This window comes from Phaenicophaeus curvirostris, chromosome 6 (genome assembly GCF_032191515.1).
Source record: "Phaenicophaeus curvirostris isolate KB17595 chromosome 6, BPBGC_Pcur_1.0, whole genome shotgun sequence".
In the NCBI taxonomy this organism is placed as follows: domain Eukaryota; kingdom Metazoa; phylum Chordata; class Aves; order Cuculiformes; family Cuculidae; genus Phaenicophaeus; species Phaenicophaeus curvirostris.
Window position 1 is genome coordinate 17,838,058 of NC_091397.1, and position 24,068 is coordinate 17,862,125.

The following is a 24,068-nucleotide window of genomic DNA, read 5'->3' on the forward strand; positions in this document are numbered from 1 at the left end:
ACAGCTCCTCCTGTCTTTCCAGTAGGCCCCCTTTGAAGTACTGGAAGGGTGCTATAAGGGGAGATGAACCAGCCCTCTGATCATCTTCATGGCCCTCCTTGGAAGGTTGTCTCTTCTGCAGCGAGGGACAGCTTTCTACTATTTCTTATGTTAAGATAACATATATTTGTCACAGTGTCTTCCCTTCCTCTTCCTCCCTCCCTCCCTCTTCAAAGATCCCAGAATAATGAACTCTGTGTACTCGTTCTATAGCAGAAGTTAGAGAGCGAGTGCACTGCTCCGTGTGTGAGTAGGCTCTGATGCTGTAGTGATGAGCAGTTAAAAGAACTCGTGCAGAAGAAACTCTACATAACTTTTCTAATTTTATTGTAATCTCAAAGACAAATAGGAGTAAAGCATGGTACTGTTTCTGCCTTGGTTAAGAATTCAGGGAGGCCTCTCAGAACTTGAGCAGAGGAGGCTTCCTAAAACAAATGCTGGTTTGGCATCCTTAGAGTTGAACATAATGTTCTTACTGGGTGGTCTTCAGGATATAAATAGTTTCAAGGAGAAAATTGCTTGTTTACTACTAGAAGCATAACAATTCTTTGATATCCTTGACAAAAAATGGAAGTGTGGACTCTTCTGGCTACTTTGACACCAGTGTTTCACAGGATAATGTTTTTTTTGTAAGCTATACTTTATCAGGCAAGTGTGGGGCTTTTTGCTGGCTTCCCCCCCCCCCCCCCCCCCAGCTAATCTTTCATCAGGTGCATCTCTTCACCATAATTCTCTGATCTCCTTGTTGTACTTTGGGGTCAGCAAATCTGCCAACCAGTATTTGTCCTGCAGCAATCATTGTCAGTTGAGCTTCTTATTTGATTTCATTGTAGCAGGTGTGCTACAAGTTAATACTGGAACTGTGGTCTCCATGCAATAATTCTGTGTTTTCTGGAGCCTAAGATAAGAAAATGGCTGCATGAAACAAATAGACAAGAGGACAAGGTGTCTGGGTAGCTGCATTGCACTACTGCAGTAACATCTAAGTAACTGTAAAATGCCATGCCATGGCTTGTTGTTTCACATTCATATACCTAATAATGTTAGTCACTGTCATGTCACTAAATGTTACCAGTCACAACATTTCTCTCTTTCCAGGTGCTTCTCCTAACCTGTGATCTTAATGTGAATTTGCTGATTTCTCTCTCATTACTGAAGTCTCCTGTCTGCTTTCTGCAGCCCGTTTCCTAGACCTGTTGTCTCACTTTTCTCCTGCTGCCAAGTGCTATGGTCTTTGCCTTTTGCTGCCATTGATGCAAGAGTGCTCTCATCGCAGCTGCTGCCTCTGAAACAGGCTCACATGCTTGCTCTCCACCTTGTTGACTTTCAGTCTCATTTCAGTTTTCATCTGAAAAGCTCTTCTCCCTTGTCTGTTTCTTTTAATTAATCTCTTTCTATAATTTAACTGCATATTTTACTGCCTTGCAGCTTAAATTATGCAGTTGTTTTTCATGATGCTTTTCAGACAAACAGCTTCTACTAGCATGGGTTTGAATAGTTTGAAACCTGCAGCTACTGAAGATGTTTATGTACGCTTCTTTGTTAGAATGTCCTTATTGGCACGTAGTTGAGAGTAAGGCATTGGCTGTGATGTGGTCTGTAACCTTGTGGGGAAGCCACGATAAGCAGGACATAGAGGAAACAGAAGGCATCTGGAGAGATGTGATGTGCAATGGGACTGATGTGATTCTGTCTACTAGTAATACTCTTACGAGGCCTCTCTGATACACTTGGCCAGGCCTTTCCTTGTTCAGGAAGCTGTTCCTGTTGTTACTCTGATTCCAAGCAGTGTAAAGAGCTTAATAAAACTTCTCTCCTTGGAGGCCTTTGGATCTCTTAACAATGAGAAGAAGGTGGATGTGTCGGAGGAGTGGTGTTCTGTTAACATAAGCTTGTAGGTGTGAATCCACGAAGCAGAGCTGGGCCTTTTATAAAGGGTTTTTATAAAATATGGTTATAGACTCTAGGGTTCCCACTGTGGCGGGTGGCTTGGATGATGCTTCAGTGAAGGTCTGGAGAGTATCAGACAAGCAAGTAGAGATACTATAGATCAATGCACTTACGTTGGCAAGATCCTTGGAGACCCAGCTGGAGATTGTTCAGCCATATTTTTAAATCTCTGGGAGGAACTATTGTTTGTGTGATGCAAACTCCTGGCTTTAGCTTTGTTGGATAAAATGTGTGTGTGGTTTGGAAGTGCTTAGCTCTACAAGGGCTCTCTTCAGATACTGTGGGTGTTTTGTGCTGCAGCATACCGTATGTTCTCCCAGCACTGGAATGATCTGGTTGCCGCATTAGTCCTGAGACTTGTCTGGGAGCACTGCAAGTATATATTGTCTTAAATGGCAGCAGTTTGTTTCCGATTTCTAATGTGTCCTTAGCTTTGGACCTTAGAGAAAATTATTGCCATAGGTGCAATTGAAGCTTGAGCGCATGCAATGCTGCTTACTTTGTAATAAGTCTTGTATCACTGGAGTAGTGGCTGTGTCATTTATAGATGTGTATTTCATTCCTCTTTAGAGGTCTGTCCTTTAAACCAACGGAGAAGCATAGCAGTCAATGGAAAGCTTTCTAGCACACGCTTTCTCTTTGGAAAAACACTGTCCATTAAGAACTGTAAAATTTGTTCCTGTCAGTGAATCTCCTCTGCAGTGAGTATTGGCCATTCAGAGACTGAGGAAGGTGTTTGTTGCAATTGGGAGAGGGGCTCATTTACTGGGGATGGAAGCCAAGTATGTGGGGATATGGCACTAGTGGGCTGCTGCTCCTTCTGAGGGCAGAGAAGGTGCTGGGTTTCGTCCTGAATGTGGGATGCATGGGGATTTGACTGCATTCCTTGGGCCTTAAGAGTTGATAAAAAATAATCTGTTTTGAATAACTTCTAGCCTTGCTGGCAGGAAATGGGAATGGTTTGAAGGATGATTGAAAAGCAACCTGAGGGTCTTGAGGACCTCTTAAGTTTCTGGCAGGAGTAAAAGCACAGGAGGAATGGGGGAGAGTGTGTAACCCTCCTTCCCGATGTGCTTCTCTTCAGCCATTCTTTCTTGCTAACTGTGATGTGGTAGAAGGACAACATTAAAAGCAAATACTGTTACTATTTGCTTCCTACCTACAGCAGACAGCTAGAGAGGCGGCTTTAGTTTTTCCCAGATTGCTGTAAGGGGTTACTGCAGCAGCACTGGGAGCGGGGGAGTATGAACTGAAACAGGTACTTACTGGCTGTACAGCATCCCACGAGGCCTGGGGGAATGAATGTGGGGAATACTGTGAGTCATGCTTGTCAGTCTCATAAAGGCTTTTTAAAATTGGCCTTGGAAGGGAAGAAGTGTTTAATGGAGTAGTTTTGAAGGAGTTATGCAAATAGAAAGCATAAATAATGAGCAAAAGATATTCATTTAAGCTTCTTGCCTTCTCAGAAAATGACTAAATCCAAATTGACCACTGCGAAAGCTAAGAAACATGCATCATCGTTAAGTATAATGGATGCAAAAATGTGGCTATTCATGATAATAAGAAAATTCTCTTTTTGTGACTAGGAAAACAAATTTCTGTAGTTATCAAACAGAAAAGGTGTTTTTTTTTTTTCTTTCCAATGTCCATTAAAAAAAGTCAAGGAGGGAAGCTGAAGAGCAGTTCCTCTTGTAAGAACTGATTAGGTGGAGAGATGTTAAAAGACCAATCTCTAGTTTTGCTTTGGACAGATCTTCGGTGTTTAATCTAGTTTTGTATAAGAAAATCTTTCTTTTTTTCCATCCCCCTGTTCTTGCAGGGTTTTATTTACATGTTGTAAATGCTGTATATTCTTTGGTAAAATTGAGAGCATGTTTTTAGGGCATAACTTTTTGGTACTGATGCAGCCATTTCTTGCTGTTTTAAATTAGAGTTTTGAACAGAGCTTATGAAATGTAGTTGTTCCAGTCCTGAGCTTGCTTGCATCTGCTAGCGTCATAGTAGGAATTTTATCTCTGGTAACTAAGCCTTGCCAACAGACTTAACTGGCATATAATTTGCTTCGACTACTTCTGCCTCTCTAGCAGTGCAGAGAGGCCATCCCAAGCTTCGAAGCAGTTGGATATGCATGCTACACTGTCCCATGTGCTGCTCCACAGTTGCACTTGGACTCCTTGTGTTTTGACTATATGGGGGCAGATGCTCAGCTTCCTCTGGGGCGCAAAGATGTGCAGATAGATGCCAGTGTGGGTGTGGGTGGATACACCGCTGTGGCTGATGTGTTCCTCTTGTTAAAGGACTGTTTCTTTGAACACAGCTCTTCCGTGGCTGTAATTAGGCCACTCATCTGTTAAGCTGATTACAGACAAGATGGTAGCAAGGTGGCCTGGTGGCCCTACTACAAGTGCTGAAATAGAATAGTTCAGGGGTTGTGTTACTGCCATGGGGGGACGGGGAATGATGTGAATGTGGCTGTTCTCATGCATCTGGTTGTGTGGAAGTGCAAGCCCTGTTGTCATCTGTATGACTCCACCTCCTGCATCTGCTTAAAGCTGCTCTCCCCTACATTGTACATGAAGAGGAAGTAGTCTTTAAAACCATGTGAAGGAGCAGCATCAAAACACCAGTGGAACTTCAGCATGGATTAGAAAACTTTGCTGTAATTGTATCTGCTAGAGGCACTGCAGCTGTATTTGTAGAAAAAGTCATGCACTTGAGCTACTGCTGTGTTAACTAACACCACAGCAACTGTCTCACCAAGGCTTGGTTTAAAAGACCAAAACAAAACAAGTCCCTCACTCCTGAATCTGACACTACTTCCTATTGAAGAACTTGCTTTATGTCTTCTGTTGCATTCTGTAAGTGAAGTTTCATCTGTTGCTGGATGTGGAGATTACCATACTTATTTACTCTTTTTTTAGCTGCTATCCTGTTCCTGGGGATTTTTATGGGAAATAAACTGCTATATTATTGACTTGCCATTCCTCCTCCCTCTCCTTCTCCATTCCCCTGAGCCATCTGTTTTGTTCTGTTTTCTGTGTTTCAGGAGCTAGATTCCTACCTGCTGCAATTGCAATAACCCAGTATTCAAATGAGCTTATATATGTAAGGATTTGAAATGCTGTTGCTAACCATAGGCTCAAACTTTAACATAATAAAAAGTAATTCTTAAAAAAACCCCTTGAACGTACTGTTCTTAAAAGCAATATCAGATAAAAATTGTACAGTCAGCTGTTCATGTGATCAGATAGAAACAGAAACTAGGTTGATTTTCTCCACTTACAAGCAAGTTCTTGTAAAAACGATCAGTCCTTGTGTTGCAGTTGGTTACTTTATTTCCATATTACCACAGCCTATGTGCTGTGTGAGAGTATACTTTGTGCTGGGAAGCAAGCTACTGCGGAACTGTGGGGATCCATTGGTTTCTGGTCTAAGCGTGTTGTGACAGCGCTGAGATATGCGCAAGCCCTTGGATGGTTTCCTGCTGGAGTGGGCGTATTGATCTTCAAGACGCTAAATAGTCAGCAGTGTAGTGTTACAAAGTATGAGAAGAGAATTTGACCCTGTAGTGGTCATAGTTTTTTTCTTTGTTTTAAGAAACACTGTGGTGTTCGGGCACTGCCTGAACTGTAAAATCTGGGCAGTAACAGTGTGTCGGAAGTGACTTTCTTAAATATGAGAACTCTTCCTGAATTAGGGATGCTTGCAGTCCAGACATTTGCTGGATCTCAGAAGGCCTGTGTAACTCTTGGCTTTGCATTTTAGTGCCTTGAGATTCTTCCTGGAGCTGGACAGGCCTGCTAATGACTTTCCATGTGCTTCTTCTGCACTTCCCTCCCTGCTTTGTTGTCTTGCAACATCTTCATGTGGAGAAACCTGTTGTGGAGCAGTGTAGCTTTAGCCTGCTTGCTTTTGGACCAGCCCTTTTGCAGATGCAGACATTTGGTATGTAGCTGTTTTGCAAACAGCAGTCAAGGTTACCCTGTTGTGTGGGTTCAGAGCACTGTTGACATAGTCTGTGACACCAGGACATGCTGAGGTGACACTGTGATTTGATCCTTTATGCTAAATCTTGTTGTCTTAGCCTGGCGGGCTCGGTGGGCTCGGTGCTATCTGGTACGATTCCAGGCCTGCCCAGAGGCTAGGGAGGACTAGAGAGGGAGGAGTTGGAAAGATAATCTTGGAAGCTCACCTATAGAAGGTCTTCAGATTTTAGCATGTTGCTTGTCTTCGGAGGTAGATGTATTATAGTGTTCTGGGCTTATTCCCTTGGTTTGATTTGTCAAAATGGAGATGAACTGCTGACTGTGTGAGCATGCACCAGTTCTTGAGAGTAAACTGAAGGAAGTAAATAAAATCCATAGGAGGAACCACTGTTATCAATATTATGAAAAGGGACTTTCACACAGTGAGCTGAGGAGCTTTGCCTCAAAACAGGTTTCTCTGAGCTGTCTTGATTGAAAGGCTTGCATGGCATGAAAATCTACTGATTTCAGATTTTTCTCTCCAGTTACTGTCATTCCAGTTAGGCTCTTTGTTGCTGCTGCTACATTACAAGGAGCATATTAAGGTAATTAATAAATACTGAAGCATCTCCTTCCTATTCCCACAAAAAAAGAGTGAAAAACAAGTTTGTGACTTGCCAGTGAGTATGTGCTCGCTAGATGAGCTAAAATTTGTGGGTGGGTGCTGGCGCTTAAAGTAAACAGAAAGCCATTTTAATTTCAAGCCCCATTACAAATGGAAAACGAGATCAATATTTGAGAGAGAGTGTATAAGGAAACAAATGGAAAGCAAGTTCCCTAATTCCCTATTATCTGCTGTCTGTGTGCTGCAATAATCACATGTTCCAAAGCCCTGGGTAGCTTCCTTGGTGTTGAAGAAGGAAGACTGCTATAGAAGCGCCAAGGATTTTTTTTCCCAGTTGACAGTCTGAGGGTGGTATTAGTCTGTATTTGGAGCTCTGGCTGATGTCCCTGATGTCAAAGCCTACTTTTATGTAAGCTCTGAAGAAATTTGTGTTTGATGTTCTAAGACAAATCATTGGCACTGCAAGGAAATTAAAAGTGTAATTTTGAAACAACTGTCGGTGCAAATATTGTGCAGTGCTTTACAGGAATGAAAGCTGCTGTTTCTGTCTTCGAGCCTGTGTTGTCTAAATCATGTAAAGCACAAAAAATAAGACTGAGACCAAATTTCTTAAGCTTGCTGCATATGCAGTCTTGAAGTCTTACTAATTCAGTGTACAAGGGTTGTGTGAAAATGATATATAGGCACGTCTGTTTCTGTCATTTTAGTTCAGCATGGCATGCTATTTTGGTTTTATAAGCAGACTACAACAACTGACATTAACAAGGTATTGTGCCAACATATATGTTTACTATGACATCTCCATTATTGGATTTGGCAGGAGAACTAAAAATTTGTGTTTTCAACAGTATTTATATGAATGTATCTTGTTTTTTAGTAAAGGGGGTGGTTTAGTCCAGAGCCAATATGAAGGCTGTTTGTTGCATTGGGCAGAAAATGCTGCTAACAGAGCAGCTGGCACCTACCTTCCCAGGCTCCATCTGTCAGTCAGCATGGCTTTGTAAATCACACTCCTATTGGATAGATTTGTTTCTTGCCATAATGTTCACAGCCTGGATTAACATGGAATTCCTAAGTTGATTCTTTTTTAAAAAGTTATTTACTGTTTTGTTTTATTTGTTTGTTTTCTAAAAAGTGGTTTTGTAGGCTACTTCTGTCCTCTTCTACAGGCCTATTAAAGTCTGTCTGTTATGAAAGCTATCTTGCAAACTTGTTTTTGTTTAAGTAAAAAACATATGTGAGGGTAAGGTAGTTATTGGAAGATAATTCTCAAAGACATTTTTCTCTGCCATGTACCCACAGGTTGGAATGGGCTGAGGTCTGATGACAACCTGTCTCTACCTTCCCTAGAAGAGATAATGATTTGAAAAAATGAGGCTCTTCTTTTTACAGTTAATCAACAGAATGAAAGGCAACTTTCAAGTAAAAGAAAATCTGCAAGGACACAGGCAGATTGGCTAAATTGGTCTTGGCCCATAGAAATGCTAATTTGCTATGGGGGCTATTCATGACTGGTCAGGAGAATATTATTGATGGAAATGAAGGATTTGCTTCTAGCTGATTGTCTAGCAAGTACAGGATTTGGGGGAAGGGACTGTCTGAAACAGCTTGTTAATTATAGGCAGTCCTTGTTACTCTCCTGTGTGTTTGTTAAACTAAAATAATCTGGTATATATTTTGACCCTTGAGATGGAATAGCTGACTAATCCATGATTTTTTTCAAGATAGTGCTTCTAAAAAGAAACAGACTAAAATCTCGCTTGTCAGCTGCAATGTGGTTGTGGCTGTGGTGGTGATCATCTTACCTGGTGCCTTGAATGAATGCCAACTTTATTGCACAAGGTCTTTTCCTAGGGAGAAGAGATTTCAAGTTCCACCAGTTTCTCAGCATTTAGTACAGCTGAGTACTGCATGTTGCCTTGGAGAAACTCAACAGACATGGAATTATTTCAAACCAGTGGGCCTTTTTGTTGTGGATGCTGGAAGCTCAATTGACTTGAATTGTAGGTTCTAGCCTGGTTGTGTTTGAGTATTTCTACCTCAGTAGGTGGGAAGACTTACTGTTTACTGAACAGACTTGCAGGAATTTCATCATCCTGTTTTAATTTTAGGATTACTGTAGCGTTCTTGGGTTTTAGAACAGTTCTGAATGGGTAGGCATCCTTCTGTGCCTCCCCTGTCTTTAAATTCCTTTGTATTTCTGGAACAACCAGTTATTTAGATGGTTGAGAGCTTTGATAGTTCTATTTGACACCACTTCTCACCATGTGTAAGAAGAGGTGTATTGCTATTGTATTCTTATTTTCACTGTCAGTGAAGAATTTGATGGCCAGTCCTCTGGAGAGAAGGCCTTGGAAAGGAGATGGATTACATGTTCAGTGACTGCAATATGTTGTTATTAATAGCTTGCAAACTGTTGAGTAATTAAAATCTTTGAGCTTTCAACCCCCACACAAATTCAGGAATAGTAAAAAAGTACAACAAAATGAGAGGTAAGTGCAATTCAATTGACTTGAAAAATGAAGTGCTGACTTTAGCTAAAGTTTTGGCTGGATGTTCTTTGTTTGGTTGCTGTTGGTGTTGTGTTTTTAGTAAAATTTCATTCCTGAGTTTGTTGGGACCAGGTTTCTGAGCTAAAATGGCAAGACCTTAATGAAGGAAGCAGAACTTTGAAACCTCAGCTGTAGTATCTATAGCGTTCTGTAAATATCAAAGATATGTAAATGACAACATGAACAAAAGGGTGTATCTGGTGTAGTTGTGTTCTGTGAATGCTGATATGTGATAAATCAATGTAGCAACTGATTGTAGTAATCCAAATTTTCTTTTTAATCAATTAATGAAAGGTGGGAGTCTTTTCCAAAAAAGACAACAAAGGTGTAAAACCAGACAATTATCTTGTATTTCCTTGCGAAGCAGACACAAACATACTGCACTGTTAAATTCATGACTTGTACACGAGCAATAACAGCAAACGCACATAAACTGAATGTAAAGCTGTTGGTACAGGTTGATTGCTGAGAGTGGTTAAGCCCTTGAACAGAACGCCAAGCATCTGAACAGGTATTGGGCACTGAATAATTAACAGCTGTATTTAGCTTAGTGATTATTGGGCTGCTTCAGGGCAGTGCTCTGTTAGTAGTTTATCCTCGATGGGCTTGTGCTTGCCCATATTCCAACAACTAAAGATGAAAAATGCAGAGCAGCACGTGCTACATTGAGAAAGCAAATTAATTTGCCTCTGCTAGGGCAACCCGTCTTGGTGTGGTCTCATGAGTTGTTTTCTGACCTTTGTCAAATGAAGCCAGCTCTTCTGGTGGGGCATGCTATCTTACGGGGAGTTTCAAGCACAGTGAATAGGGCTGTAGATGGAGGTTGGAGAATGGGTAAAGAGGGTATGGACTGGTGTGCCTGCAACAGCTTGGCTTCTGAAGGTGCTTTCCAGTTTGAGCTGACATGATTTTTGGAGGAAGCTTGCGTGCTGTATGAACTAGAAGATGGTGGGAGTTAGCTGAGAGGAAGCCGGGAGGACAGATGATTTGAATGCTGCACAGACACTGTTGTGGGGATGTGCTGATGTGGATGGCCTTTTGGAGAGGAGAAGAAAAAACTGATGAACTATGCAACTTGTAAAGACTCCGGAGGGATGGACAGATTCCTTATCACTTGACCTTGTTGTGTCACTGAACTGAAAGGCCAGTAAATAAGCTCTTACTTTCTTTTTACTGCAGCAGTTGCTTGGTTGAGTGCAGAATCGTTTTTTACTTCACTGTAGTAATTACATAAACTTTTTAAGGAAGCTTTATGATACAAGTTTGGGTTTGACGAAAATACACAATATGCAGTGTGGAATGCTGTGCTAGTTTAACTATCTCTTTGTGTGTCTACTTGGACTATAGGAGGGGTTCTCTTTTTTAGTATTTAGGCTAGTAATTTGAAAGCAATTTCAAACTGCAGTTTTGCCATAGTTAACATAGCTGTTCAGGGTGAACAGGGCATACAGGTGAGAGCTTGCTTTAGGAGGGAAACTTCAAAAGCTGTAATGTTCTGGATTTAAAGAATACTCTCTTTGCTACTAAAGGACCTTGAAAGTTGCATTTTTATCAAGGACTACTAGAGACATCAGCATCTTTGAAGCTTTTGATATGAGATCGTAAAGTAATCCTGAACTAGAAGGAAAGCAAGTCAGCTGACACCCTTTGTTTCGTGTCATTTTTAAATTTGAATGGTTAACTGGTGCTCATGTATCATACTAAAGTATCTGAAGGAATGTAAACATGTGCATTGTTTTCTATACTACTCTTAGTTTTTGCTTAAAGAGAGAGGTGGAAGTTACAGTTGAAGAACATTGGAAATCCTGGTTCCCTCCTTTTGCTGCCACATGGCTCTTTGCTACTCCCTCTCCCCTGACTATTTTGCTTGCCATGAGTCTTTTAGCTTGTATCTTGTGGATACCAGCAGTCCTAATTAAGAAGTGCAAAAGACTAGATGTCAAATTAGTTCTAATCTAACCTGTTAATTCAGGCAATTTCAGTTTGCAGTTTATCTGCAAAGCTTGAAAGTATTTCTAACCTAATTCTAGGAGGACATGAAATATATTCTGCTTTACAACTATGTTCATCTAATCCTGCTGGCAAACCAGTCATTTGAACAAATAACTAAAACAGTAGGTGCTTAGGTAAATGAAGGCAAGGCATTTGATCAACAAATCATTAGAGAAGACATGAAACTTCATTTGACAACACTCAGTAATTGAGTGCTGTGGCTTTGTAACCTGTTAGTATTCAGCATAACAGAGTTTAGTTAAAACTGTGTAATAAAACTGAACAGTAACCGTCCCTCTGATGAGGAAGTGGTGATGCTTCAGGACAGAGTGAGGACTTCAGCAAGGTATGATTTCAGTGGGAAAGGAATCCTTTCCTATTTTTGCCCTTTGGGGGAAGTGCAGCTCTTTTCTGACACGTCAAAAATGTATGCGTGTATCTTTTTGGTCAACAATGAACTTTCTCAGCTGTCAAGGGAAATTTATTAAGCTATTGTGTGAGGAGGGATAATTTCACAAATACTCCTGCATGCGGGAGCCCTCTGTGCATGCCATCCTGCTGGTCTGCTCACCCTTTTCCTGGACTGTGGAGTAGCGTTCAGCATAGCTGAAGGGTTGGCTTTAGGTGACATGTGCAGTAGGGGACACCCAACTGCAGGGAAAATACTTTCCTGTCTGTGAGTGGCTTGGTCTCTGAGACCTCATAAGAGATGGCAAATGCTGCATTTCAGTGTTCCTGGGAAATTGGTGGCTTTTCTGGAAATGAAGAATTGTGCAGGCTTTGGAAACTTGATGCCAACAAATCGTGATAGTGTTGGCTTTTCCAACTGAATGAATTGTTTTCTGGCATGCACTGTTGTTAAGTTTAAACATTTTTCAAATTCTCTGTCTGCTCCTTAATTTTTTACAATGTAGATGCAGATCAAGTACTTTGACTGCACAGTCAGATCTTGATTACAGATTCTTCTAAATATAGGGTTTATTTTTTGTTCCTGTCCTTTTGCCCCACCTCCCACCCTTTTCCTGGCCTTAAGCAAACATCTTTTTCTTTTGCTTTACAGGCTCCAGATAAAAGGAAAGCATTAGAAGAGACCAAAGCCTACACAACTCAGTCTCTAGCCAGTGTTGCTTATCAGATCAATGCGCTGGCCAACAATGTATTACAGCTGCTGGACATACAAGCATCCCAGCTACGGCGGATGGAGTCCTCCATCAACCATATCTCCCAGGTAATCCCTTTTTTTATTTTTTTATTTTTAAATTTTTTTTGACAGAGGACTGACAACATTGGAGGAGACATTATCTTGTCTTTTGTGTTATTGAGCTTGCTAGTTTACGTTGACCACTTTGAATTCTCCAAGTAAATGATAGGAATTTGTAAGGCTTTTAGTATTTATGAAAGCTACTTTATAATGGAGGTAATGACTGAAGTAAAACATTTCCTTTATCAAGAAGCACTGGGACTCTGTTTGATTTAAAGAAGGTGTTAATAATAAAGGTTCCAAGTTCTGAAGCTGCATTTGAGGGAGGGATGGGTAGAGAGGAGGATTCCATTTCTGAAGGAAATCCAGATAGAAGGACCATATGAATGATGGCATTTTATTTAATGGTGCAGCATGTGCAATATTCTCATTCATTTTCATCCTTTGCAGGCTGTCATTTTATGAGCTGTGTGGAGAGGGAGAGAGGCTCACTTGCTGCCACTGCCAGCTCAAGCCAAAGCAGTTTGAGTGAGCTGACCTAACTCACACTGTGGCTACAGTATTGCTAGAGTTAGTACAGGGAGGACATGGAAATAGATGGCAGGAAAGAACAGACCCACCCCTGTCTGTGGCAGCCCTGTGTTGCCTTGGCTGAAGCTTCACCCTAGCTGACTGCTGCCGAGGGGACAGAGCTGTGGGAGCTGCCTGCCTTGGACCTGATCTGGCACTGGTCCAACTGTGTGCTCACTCAGCCAAAATACTTCTGTTCTGTTTAACCTGCAAGTTTCTTGTTGCATAATCAGGTGGGTGCCATGCTAGTGCCAAGGCAGGGACGGACAGGATCTACTCAGTCATTTCACCCTTACATTGCTGTCCTGATGTAGGCTTCAATTGGTCGTTGAGGGCCCAGTGTCCACTCTGTTGTATGCTTTTATTGGAATCCAGTTGGATCATTTGGCTTTATGTCCTATTTCATAAAAGAAATCTGAGAATTCAACCTAAAGTGTTCTTCAGTGCAGCTAGTGAATTTAAAACCTTTGTTGGTCAACCAATACCATGTTAGTGGTGTACCTTAGACCGAATACTTGAAAAAAAAAAACCCCAAATGCATCTCATGGCCTGTGCCTGTAGGCCCTGCAAACCTCTGTTTACTGTTCCTTTAGAGTAATTGTGGTTTCGGAAAATATTTCTGCAAAATGGCAGCACAGTGGTTCACTGAAAGCATGTCAGCAGGGAGAAGATTCCAGTGCGTTTGGAAGGGCTATCCTAATAACAACATTTTCAAAAAGGCTTGTCAAGTTAGTATGTGCTAAGAACTACACAGCATTAAAAGCTTTATTATGTATTTATAAAAGGACCTGCCGCTGAAGCAGGAAGGCATGAGGAAATACAACTACTATAGATAAGTTTCTTATTCTGTCACGTAGTCAGAGATATCTTGATGCTAGGATTGACTCCCTCTGAAGAAATGACTGGACTGAACATACAGGCTTTCCCAAGCATTGGATGTCCTTTCATACTGCGCATATCGCTTTTTATGTGTTTCAGAGCGAAGCGATTATTGTTAAATTCTCATTGGCCCACTGATATGACTAACCACGGAAAAAGCAAAAATGCTTGATACTAGCACAAAGGGTGTTAACCCTCTGTACTGTTTGCTGCTTGGGTTGAAGGCACTACTTTGAAAGCTATGGAGTCACCTGATACACCAACTGTTTGCTAAAGACTGTGAACAAATGGTGCTTTGTAGAGCTTTTGAGGAGTGTTTAGCAAGGTCACTTGTAGTTTCTGGATAGTCTTTCCTGAAACTAATCCTTGCTTATAAATGAACCTCTGCAGACTAATTCTGTAGAATTAAACTGGATACAGATAATGCATGCATACCAGCTCAGCTGTTTGCTTTGAAATGTTTCTTTCAAATGCTTCAACTGCATATCTTAAATCGGTTATGTGGTTGCTTTAATAGACTGTTTCTAAATTCTCGGAGGTCTCCAGAGTGTCTTTCCCTGTGCTTTTATCAGTCGTGAATATTTTCATGCTGCTAAAGCACGGAGATGAACATATTCTCAAAATGGAATTCTTCTCCGTGAAACAAGTATTGCCTAGAAACACAGATCTGATGCATTGCCAGTCATTTACTCTGTTCTAGGTTTTGCACCATAGAGCAGATAAGTGTGAGATAAGGTACAATTTGATAGTTTTTCTGGTTAAAAAAACCTTTCTTCTTTCTATGGAAGAAAATCCTGGGGCTCTTCTGACCTGCAGGCAGTTTCTGTTCCTCTACTGTGTTTCAATTCTCTATGCACGTTGTCCAGAATAACTCTAGGCGAAGTAGCTGGATAGCTAATCTTGATTAGTAGCCACTATTTTTCCTAGCTGTGTACCTCCTGGAAAAAGCACTCATGAAAAGCTAGCTGATGGAGTGGTATATTCTATTCTGTTACTGGAACTTAATTTTACAGATGGAAAGTTTACTTGCTTTTATAGGGAAAAAATTAATTCAACTTTGATTTCTTGTTGAGAGCAAACAAAGACTTCACGTGAGTAATGACACCATGGTGAGGGAGCACTGCTCTGAGCACACAGAGACAGCAACTCTGTGCTTTGGACCAATGTGAGCATCGAGGCTTTGCTAAATACTCTAAAGAATATAAACCTCTAAACTCCCTACTACAGACTTCCTGTTGCGGTCGCAGTTACATTGCATATTTCCGTTAGTTCTTGTTTGGTGCTTTACTTTGTTTATATTTGCCATGAGAGTGGTCATACTTAGAAGAGAAATTTAAGGTAGAAGTTGAGCTAATTTTCATCTTGAACATAAAAGCAGAGCCAGCCTGAGTGCTACGCTCTTATGGTGTGCTATCTCAACTTCCCCTATGGGACACTGGTGTAAAAAGGGAATAAAAGAAGGACTTGAGCCCTATGTTAGTTCCTGGCAGTCACTGCTGACTTTTGTCCATCCACAAATGCTAGTTAGTAGCAGAACAGCGGCTCTGCATTGGTATAGGTTGCCTTCAGGTGCAGTGACCAAGAAGCAATTGTCTTTGAAGAAGATTGAACAGGAGTAACCAGGTGTTTTGATTTCTTTGTAGCATATGAAATGTAAGGTATCAGGAATAGGGAGTATTTTCTTTTGTAGCAATCTTAGGGAAGATGAGTGAATGCATGGTCTGGACAGTAAAAGGAGAAGCCAAGGGTCAGGCTGCAATTAGAGACACCAGGAAGGACCTTGGACATTGAGGTCGGGAAGTAATGAAGACCTTAACCTTCAGCATATAATGTTTCATAAGGTGTGCTGCAGCTAAGTAAACTCAGGATTTTTTTCCCTGCACCCTGATGATGGATTAAGCAAGACACTACATATTTGTGCTCTGAATGCAATTTATGCTTCATTATGTTTATTTCCTATGTGTATTTAATGAAATTCTAGTTTGCTATTAAAACTCAAGTTGTTCATTTGTGTCATTCTTGCATGGGTCCCTGAGCCGATGAGTTAATTCTTTAAATAATGAAATTAAAAAACCCTCTCACTTCTTTCCCTTCATTCTAAAGATGAGCATCTTTTAATAGAGTAGTTAAAAATTCAGCTCTTCGTAGCTTGAATATTTGACAAGTGAAAACTGTTCCTCTGGAAATTTGAGTCTATATTCTTTTGCTCTTTGAACTTGCTATTTCCTGGTTCTTCTCCCCTCTTCCCTTCCTCTTGGAAACAAGAGTTGACTTACACATGTACGTTAAGATAAATTTTTTGCTGCTTCACTTCCACCAACTTCAAGAGAATGAAGATGGGACAGAGCCAGATCGGTCAGAGGAGAGAGAGGTTGACAGGGACATCCTTGTTTACTGTGTCAGAACTGAAAAATGTAACTGATCAGCACTCACATTTATGTTGGAGCAGCTGCAGTACTGGGTGTAGCAACTATCTCTGGTTTTGTTTTTTTTTTTTCCTCTGGACATAAACAGTTTTTAAATAGCTCAGTATTTAATACTATGATAGAGTCCTTTTTAAGAAATTATGATTTGCACCAGGAAACACTGCACCCCTTAAAGATTCATTGTTAAAATATTCTTCTGTATCCGAAGCTCTCCCCTAATGTGAAATAGAGCATCACTCTCAGCCAAAAACCTACATCTTTTGTCACCATGAGAAGTTGGAAGCTTTTAGAGCTTAAAAAAAAATTCCAATATCTGAATTAGTTTAGAAGAATCTTGCCTGTTGCTATCTGTGTCTAATTCATTTCATGTTTAATTCAAATGCTGCCTGCTAGCAGAAAGCCAAATGGCTTCTGTTTTTATGGTATGGTTGTCCAGCTAAAGTCGGAAGCAATACTGCAATACACAAACCTTATATGTTCTTGTAGGACTTCGGAAACTTCCAGCTGTAGCCTGTGTTGAATCACACCTACACACCACCTCATCCCGAAATACTCAGGGCTTTTCCACTGGGTGAGCAAGAAGTCAGAACTGATGTAGCTTAGGTTTCAGAGAGGCTCTGCTGAAGATGTTCTGAGGCTTGAAGGGATGAGCTCCTAAGTAGTAGCAAGTTGAGAACACAATAACTGTTGTTTGATGCCAGGGAAGAGGAGCACAAGATCAGCAAGTTTCTGATGTTTGAAGAGTCATAAGGCAGCAGATGTGCAGTGGGGACTCTTCATGTTTTGCGTTTAGGGAAAGCTTTCTCTCAGTGTGTTTGTGTGTGTGTGTCTGTCCTTTGGATTAATGGGATACTACACTTGTAGATTGTGGTATGTGATCACAATACAGTTCAAATTCATCTTGGAAAACCAACAAATAGAACATAGAAAATGCGACAAATCATTGGTTGATGAAAGTGGTTGCTCATGTCTAGAATCAAGCAATTATGTAAAGTACTTTAATATGCTTGGTGGATGGGAGCAAAAGACCTCTCTAGATTCTCTTAGTGATGACTGTGCTTCCACAGGACAGCTGTCCAGGTACTTTGAGTCTTAAGTTGCCTCTTTAAAAACAAGAGGATGCTTAACACTCTGATCTTGTTCTTTGACATGAAGGGCTGGACAAAAAGGCTATTTACTGGAAAGAAAATCATCCAGAACTAACAAATGATTGGTGGCTGCTAACAAGAGGGTCAGTACCGGAGCCTGCACTGTTCATGATATTATTTTAAGACTATACAGGACATAAAGCATGTCCTCAGCAAATCTGGGGATAACTCTACATTAGGAAAAGTGATTCATTGGCTGAGTGGCTCAGCTTCAGTGCAGAGGAACCTTGAGAAACTTGAGGATTGAGCCAGCAAAAACCTTGGGGAACTGGATGAAGTGTGGGAACCCGCATGTGAGGTAGAATAATCCTGTGCAATTCTGTGTGCTGGGATGTGACTGTGAGTAACTGCCTTGCTGAAAAGGAGCCAGTGTGCTTGTGGTGGGTGCTGTCTGGGGCATGAGACAAGTCCATCTGAATAAGTGAAAGAGTGTGGCAAGGCTGCTTTGGGAAATGTGTGGCTGGCAGCTGAAGGGCAGTGATTATCAGCTGCTCTGCAGTGCTGAGCCTTCAACTGGAGCACTGTGTTAACTGCCTTGTTGAAGAGTGATTTAGGGAGGTTGGAGAAAGTGTAGTGGAGGGGGATGCTAAGATGGTATGGGGAACGGAGTAGGCATCCTGCAAGGAGAGACTCTGCTTGTTAACTCTGACAAAAAGGAAGCAAAACAGTGACATAACGGTAGCCTACAAATATTTAGCAAGTCTGACCCTCATCTTTGCAGTTAGTCTTCCTCTTGGTAGCAACCATGTAACATTCAACAGTTAGCCACAAGTTGAAGCTCAGCAGGTTAGTACACAGGAAGTCTAGTTCCTGTTCTGCAGGAACTAGAACATCATCTATATGTATCTATGTATATATTAGAAAGGCAATGTCTTCTCTGGTTCTCTTGGGCTGACCTTGCTTCTTAGCAGACACAAATATTCAAAGTGTGGCAAAGAAACTTGCATCTTTTATTGAGATTGACCTTGTCTTGGGTGATGTTCCCTCTCCTAATACAGAGCTGACAGTTATTATCTCTGTGGCATTTCCTTCACATCCTGTTCCTCTACTCTCTGTGATAGAGGCCAAGGCTGCAAGAAGTTGAATTGTGGTTGCTCTCGTTGTTAACTTTGTGCATTTTAGCTTCTACATGATGTGTATAAATTGCTCAGCATGTTCAAGGGTTGCCTCGTCAGCTGTTCTGTTGAGAAATTGCCTTCATGACCACTAAAGAATACACATAGGATCTGTCTGTAATTCCTGTGCAGTTCAGCTGATGCAGTTAAAAAAGCCCAACCAACACATGGCCAACAACAAAAAAAAGAAATAATCAAAACAAACAAACAAGCCCTCTGGTACTTTAGTTAGGTACACACCTGTGAGAGAGCAACCACAAATGTCAGCCTTCCTGGGATGGGGAAGGGCAGTTGCTTTGATGGAGAAGAAGAAACTGAGCTGGAAACTTTTGCTTCCTGTTTTTCTTGATTCTGACTTTTTATTTGTGAATGCAGGAATCAAACCTGGTTTTAGGGAACGGTGGAAGTTGCCAGCTTTAGTAGTTGTTGACTGTAGTGAATTCCTTCATATGCTGATTCCCATTCCACAGTCTGGTAGAAGGGCAGTCTGAAGGCATTGTTTTCAATGTCTTTTAGACCATTAAAACCTCCTTTCTGCTGAATGGGTATTTGGCTGAAGGCTCTAGATACCTCATTAAATACTAAATTAAGAGGCCTGATGCAGCCTCTTGTTTTCTGAAATCAAAGCCAAAAATCTTATGATCGTGAACATTACTCTGAAAGGACTTCTGGATAATTTTGTGCAACAAAGGATTCAAGCATGTTTGTGCAATATTTCATTTTTAATGAAAACCACTCATATCTGTAAGATACACAACAAATGAAATGTGTCGCTAACCTGCTGTAAAGTCAAATATTGGACTTCTCGAGGAGTCTTTTTTTCCCCCCTTCAGATGCATCTGATTAGATTGTTGCCTGAAATTAATTTTCCTTCTATTTCAACTCTCAATAAACAAGCAGTCTTTATATGCTCCTACACTGAATTAGGGTTTTCTTATCTCTCTCAAGGTTTCAGTGGCATAAGGGCAAAGCAGAAAGGAAATGCAGTGTATGATGTGATGATTATAAGAACATAGTGTCTAAAACAGCAGGTAACCACCTATCAAAGCACAAGTCAGTCACTGCATCTGTGCCATCCAGTGCAGGTATTTGGGGTGTCGGTTTTCATGGTAGCTGGGTAGTGTTACATCTGAGCTGACTGTATTTGGGGAAAAGGAGGAGAGCTCATGTGTCTTGGTTGCATTGTATCCCTGAATCTGCCCTTCCTTTAATCTGGCGCTCAGGTACATGAGCCCATGCTGGTGGGTGCTTGCGGTTGGACTTTTTGTGCTGTTCAGAAGGGAATTGCTTAGTGCTTTCTGCTGGCTGGTTTTATTGAGGGGCACAAAAATGCTTAGTTAATGTAGATCTGCAGATGGAAAACGAAGTGATGATTCACCAGTGTAAGGCAGCAGTAACGTTCTGCCACTCTTTATACTGCTGTTGGTTTGACTTTGTTTTCTTCACTAGCAGCCTTTTGGGACCCTTTGGTATCTGTTAGACATGTCTGTAAAAGTCCCCTTATAGGTTATATATATATGTATATGTTTTTTTATATATATAGTGAACAAACTCTTCTGTTAGTTCATGGGAGGTGCATGAATGACGACAAAGCTGCTCTTCTAAAGCTGGGGCAACTTTTGTTGTTCTATTGTAACTTTGAAAAAGTATGTATCAGGTGTGGAAATCTGTCCAACTGTTAGTCTTACTGAACACTTGTCAAATGACTGGTGTGCCCTGGCATGTATCCCTTCCCCAGGATCATCTGGGACAGCATGACTTCTGTGTCCACTGGGGCAGTCCCAGAGCAAAAATGAAACATTTCCCTTTACTGTAATGGAAAGAAGCGTGTGTGTAGTAGTATTAATTGATATAATTTGTGGCTAAGCACCTACATAGAAGTAGGTTGCAATAAGTATTATTTTTTTTTCAGAACTAGTTATTCCACTGGAGAATATTGTTGATTTCTAACTGACCTTGCTGCTAGTGACATTGTGCATAGGCATTGTGGTAGTAGTGGAAATAAAATCGTAGATTTGTTTGGATAAAAGCTGTACTGTATGTAGGATTTTTTCTTTTCTGAGAAAAATCAGAATATGTTTTGGACTAGCACAGTTTGAGTGACAACTAGGGGAGACCATGATTTACTTGTTTTCAGCTATTCCAATTTGGAATGCTGTCTGTACATGTAGAAGCAACCACCATAAATGTATGTATCCCTTTTCCTCAATTACAAAGAATAGATTACTAAAGCCATGCTTTCCCTTTTGAATGTTCATTCCTGGTTCCAATCAATAGTTATATTTAATAATTTTGCCTAATAGTGTGCCTCATTATATCTTATGGGCACAGAAATATTAGTAGTAGATGACTATAGGATCACAGATCTTCTGTTTTGTTTGCCTCCTCTTTGAGAATCTGCTAAATAGCTATGACTTTTTCCTGAACGTACCCTTGCTTGAATGTTAATGTGCAATGGCTTTGTAGCTTTACTACTTCATGCCTAGAAGCACTTGCTTTTCCCCTGCCTGTGTTGTCCCGGGATGGTTATTTACAGTGGATCCATCACTACAATTCAGTGTGGTGTCACATGGGGATTGAAGCATTGCTTGCAATTTCTCCACCAGCTTCCATGTTCCTTGGTTGCGAGCGAAAAATAATGTCTTGTCAACCTGATCTTGTTATGCTCTCTCAAATGCCTGCATGTGGCAAAAGCAGGAGTAACAAGGGTGTGATTAAAAGCTATCAGGCTTCTGTGCAAAGTGAGAACAAGTAGGATGGGAACCTTAGTGTTAAGAGGGGTCATGATAGAAATAATAAAGCATAACAGTGCTTAAGGAAAGGTCAGGTGGGTCATCTTTTCAAAACACAAGAACAAGGAAATATTGAACAATGACTGAAGGGTTTGATTTGATCGTAGAAAATTCTGCTTTCTTGTTGAACTTGGTGTTTCATGAGATTTTTTTTTTCCTTCTTTTTAAGTTATGTTTTTGAACTACATTCAAAACTGGGCTGTATAAGGTTGCAGGATAAGCCTTCAAACCACAAATCAACCTTTATCTGACTGGAAGGGGGATAAATGTCATCTTTGGGAAGCTGATCCTACTTTGTCCACTTACAGGATTTTCTTACGTGTGTTGTTAAGCATTCAGCAAGATGCAGCGATGGCCAGATGTAGGAAAGGACCGAGTTGTACTGTGAATAAGGCTTGTCTCCTAAACTATGCTGGGACAGTTGTTACTGGAATTTTTTAAGCAGTGTATATGTTTTTGCTCTCTAATAACTGATAGGTAGTGTATGGTAAGCTAATAACGTGCCAGCTCATGTGGACTAGGAAATTGTTTATTCCTCTTAATTAGAAGAAATTAAAGTACTAGTTAAGCCTAAGATGATTTTAAAAAATAAACTTAGCTTGAAATTGATCTGCATGTGTGTCTTGGCAGATGAAACAATGCATTTGAGACTGGATGAATGGTGGAAATGTTATATTATTCCAGTGCTGCAACTCAGGACACTTTGTCTGCTGTGGTGATGAGTGAGACACTGAAGTAACTGAGTACAGTCTCCATTTGGGAGGTGCAGCCTCCTAAGTCGCACCAGAAATGTACTATCTTCGTGTAAAACGGGTCATTAAGGTAAAGAGAGGTCCAGTCAAACAGCCTGAAGCAAATTAGACTGTCACACCTATCTAATATCTTGCCTGTGCCACTGTGTTTGGGTTTAGTTTCCCTCATACGCCCTAAGTCTCATGTTAAGAGACAGCACTGACACAGTTATAAGCCTGTAAGCTGACAGAAGCTTGACCATCCTTTATTTTATTTGTTTCCCTCTGCATACTGAGGATGATCTGTTTGCCACTTCTCTATCACTGCTTTAATCTCCTCCTAAACTGATGTATAATTAATTATATCTGTGTCTGTGCTTCATGGATGATGTTCATCCATGTGACCTGTAGACATGCCTATCAGTGCCTTATTTTGACAGTGGCATGACAGCTGACCACAGCAGTTCTTGTCCTTCATCCATTACAGTTCTGAAGCATCCCTGATGTAAATGGTAGCGTTTGCTACTCTGGCATCTGGATGTGAGAACTTCTGGGGATGTTCATGATGTTTTATTTAAAATGGTTTTTCTTTTTCTCAGCACAGGCTGTGGCACATTAACAAATAATGAAACTTCAGGAAGTGGGGGATGGTTTCTGTAAGCTCTCACTGAGAGAAATTCAAATTAAATCACTTGGGATTTTGATGCTTTAGGCATTTGTCCTGCAATGCAGCATGCCTCTTGGCTGGCAGAGGGAATATCAAGCTTCAGTCCAGTTAGCTTGGTTCTAAACCTCCAGACCTGGGAGCAAAGGGAGCTTGATGGGACCGCAACTCCAAGTTGCTTGCATGTTGTTTTCAACTCAGCATCCTTATGAAACTGTATTTCCCTGGGCTGCATTAAATGTGTAACCCTTCAGTCAATGCAGAAACTCTTCAGAGATGCTCTCTACCAGAGCTGGCTGAACTACTTGAAATAAATGTATCTAATATATTTTTTTTTTGGAAGTTATTTGGAAAACTTCTTTAAATATTGTTTTCCATGTGAAATGTTTGCCTGAAATTAAATTGAAAGAATGCTGCTGTCTGGTCGTGAGTGGATAATAGCAGGTCACGTAGTTTGATATTGCTTAGGAGCATCATCTAATCAGGAGGAACAGAATAAAGAAAACGTGGTATGAAATTTTCCAAATGCATTTTTAGAAAGAAGAAGTTCTGCAAACAATTAATGTGACTTAAACATCCTGGAAAAACAGATTATGAACAGTCTGTGGATCTCAGAAGAATAAAGATGCTTTTCCTGTTTACTCTTCCCCTCCTGCCCAGTTGCCTACATTTCTTCATTGTCGTAGTTCTTGAAACAAATGCATAGTTGGTGTTTACATTAGCTATGTACTTCTGGAAGTAAACACTGTGTAATAACTGAAATCCAGAAAGTACTTTGACCTCACTTAGGAAAACTGGGCTTTCCCAAAGCAACAGGGAGGAGGCAAGCTGCAGAAGTTTGCACAGCTGTCTTTTGGCAGTCTGTTAAATTGTGTCCCGATGTACCCCTTTATCTCTCTAGGAAATATTGTATTCCTCACTTGACTGAGGTAGTTGTCGCAGTGCATCGATTCTGGTCACTTTGCCACGCAGTTAGGCTTTTTGCAGAAGGTCAGTAATTTTTGTGCGTGTGTTTAGCTGTGCAATACTGCACAGATCAGTGGCCAGTCGTGCCTGAGTCCATGGTGCTTGTTATTGTGGAGCTCTAAGGCCTTATCTTGAAATGTGGTGGTGCAGACCAGAGGCTTGTAACCCACCACAGTGTTGGAGCACCTTTTCCAGGGCACCTGTGTACCTTCCTCAGCTGGCCTAAACCAACTTTTCTGGTTAATATGTGTGTAGTGTGTGTCTCATTTTTGCTGGAAGTGACATTAAGAGATAGCCAGTCTCTTTTTTTTTTTTTCCTACCATTCTCTTGTGCCAGACAGTATTTTGTTCTCTGCCTCTCCCCTGACCCTGAATTGTGGGATCAATTGTCCTGGAGGCAAGATCCTGAAAACTACAGGCTTCTGGCTGCTTCTATCTGCATGCTTATTTGTG

The 24,068-nt window shown here is 40.9% G+C and overlaps 1 protein-coding gene across 11 annotated transcripts in view; it reads left to right on the plus strand.

The window, feature by feature from the left end:
* The window catches only part of ABI1 (abl interactor 1), a 75,221-nt gene that overhangs the window by 8,871 nt on the left and 42,282 nt on the right, over nucleotides 1–24,068 (plus strand). For all 11 annotated transcript variants that reach the window (XM_069859489.1, XM_069859492.1, XM_069859488.1 and 8 more), the window contains exon 2: nucleotides 12,184–12,351. In XM_069859489.1, coding sequence (XP_069715590.1) covers nucleotides 12,184–12,351 — 168 coding nt within the window. The remainder of the gene's footprint in view (nucleotides 1–12,183; nucleotides 12,352–24,068) is intronic.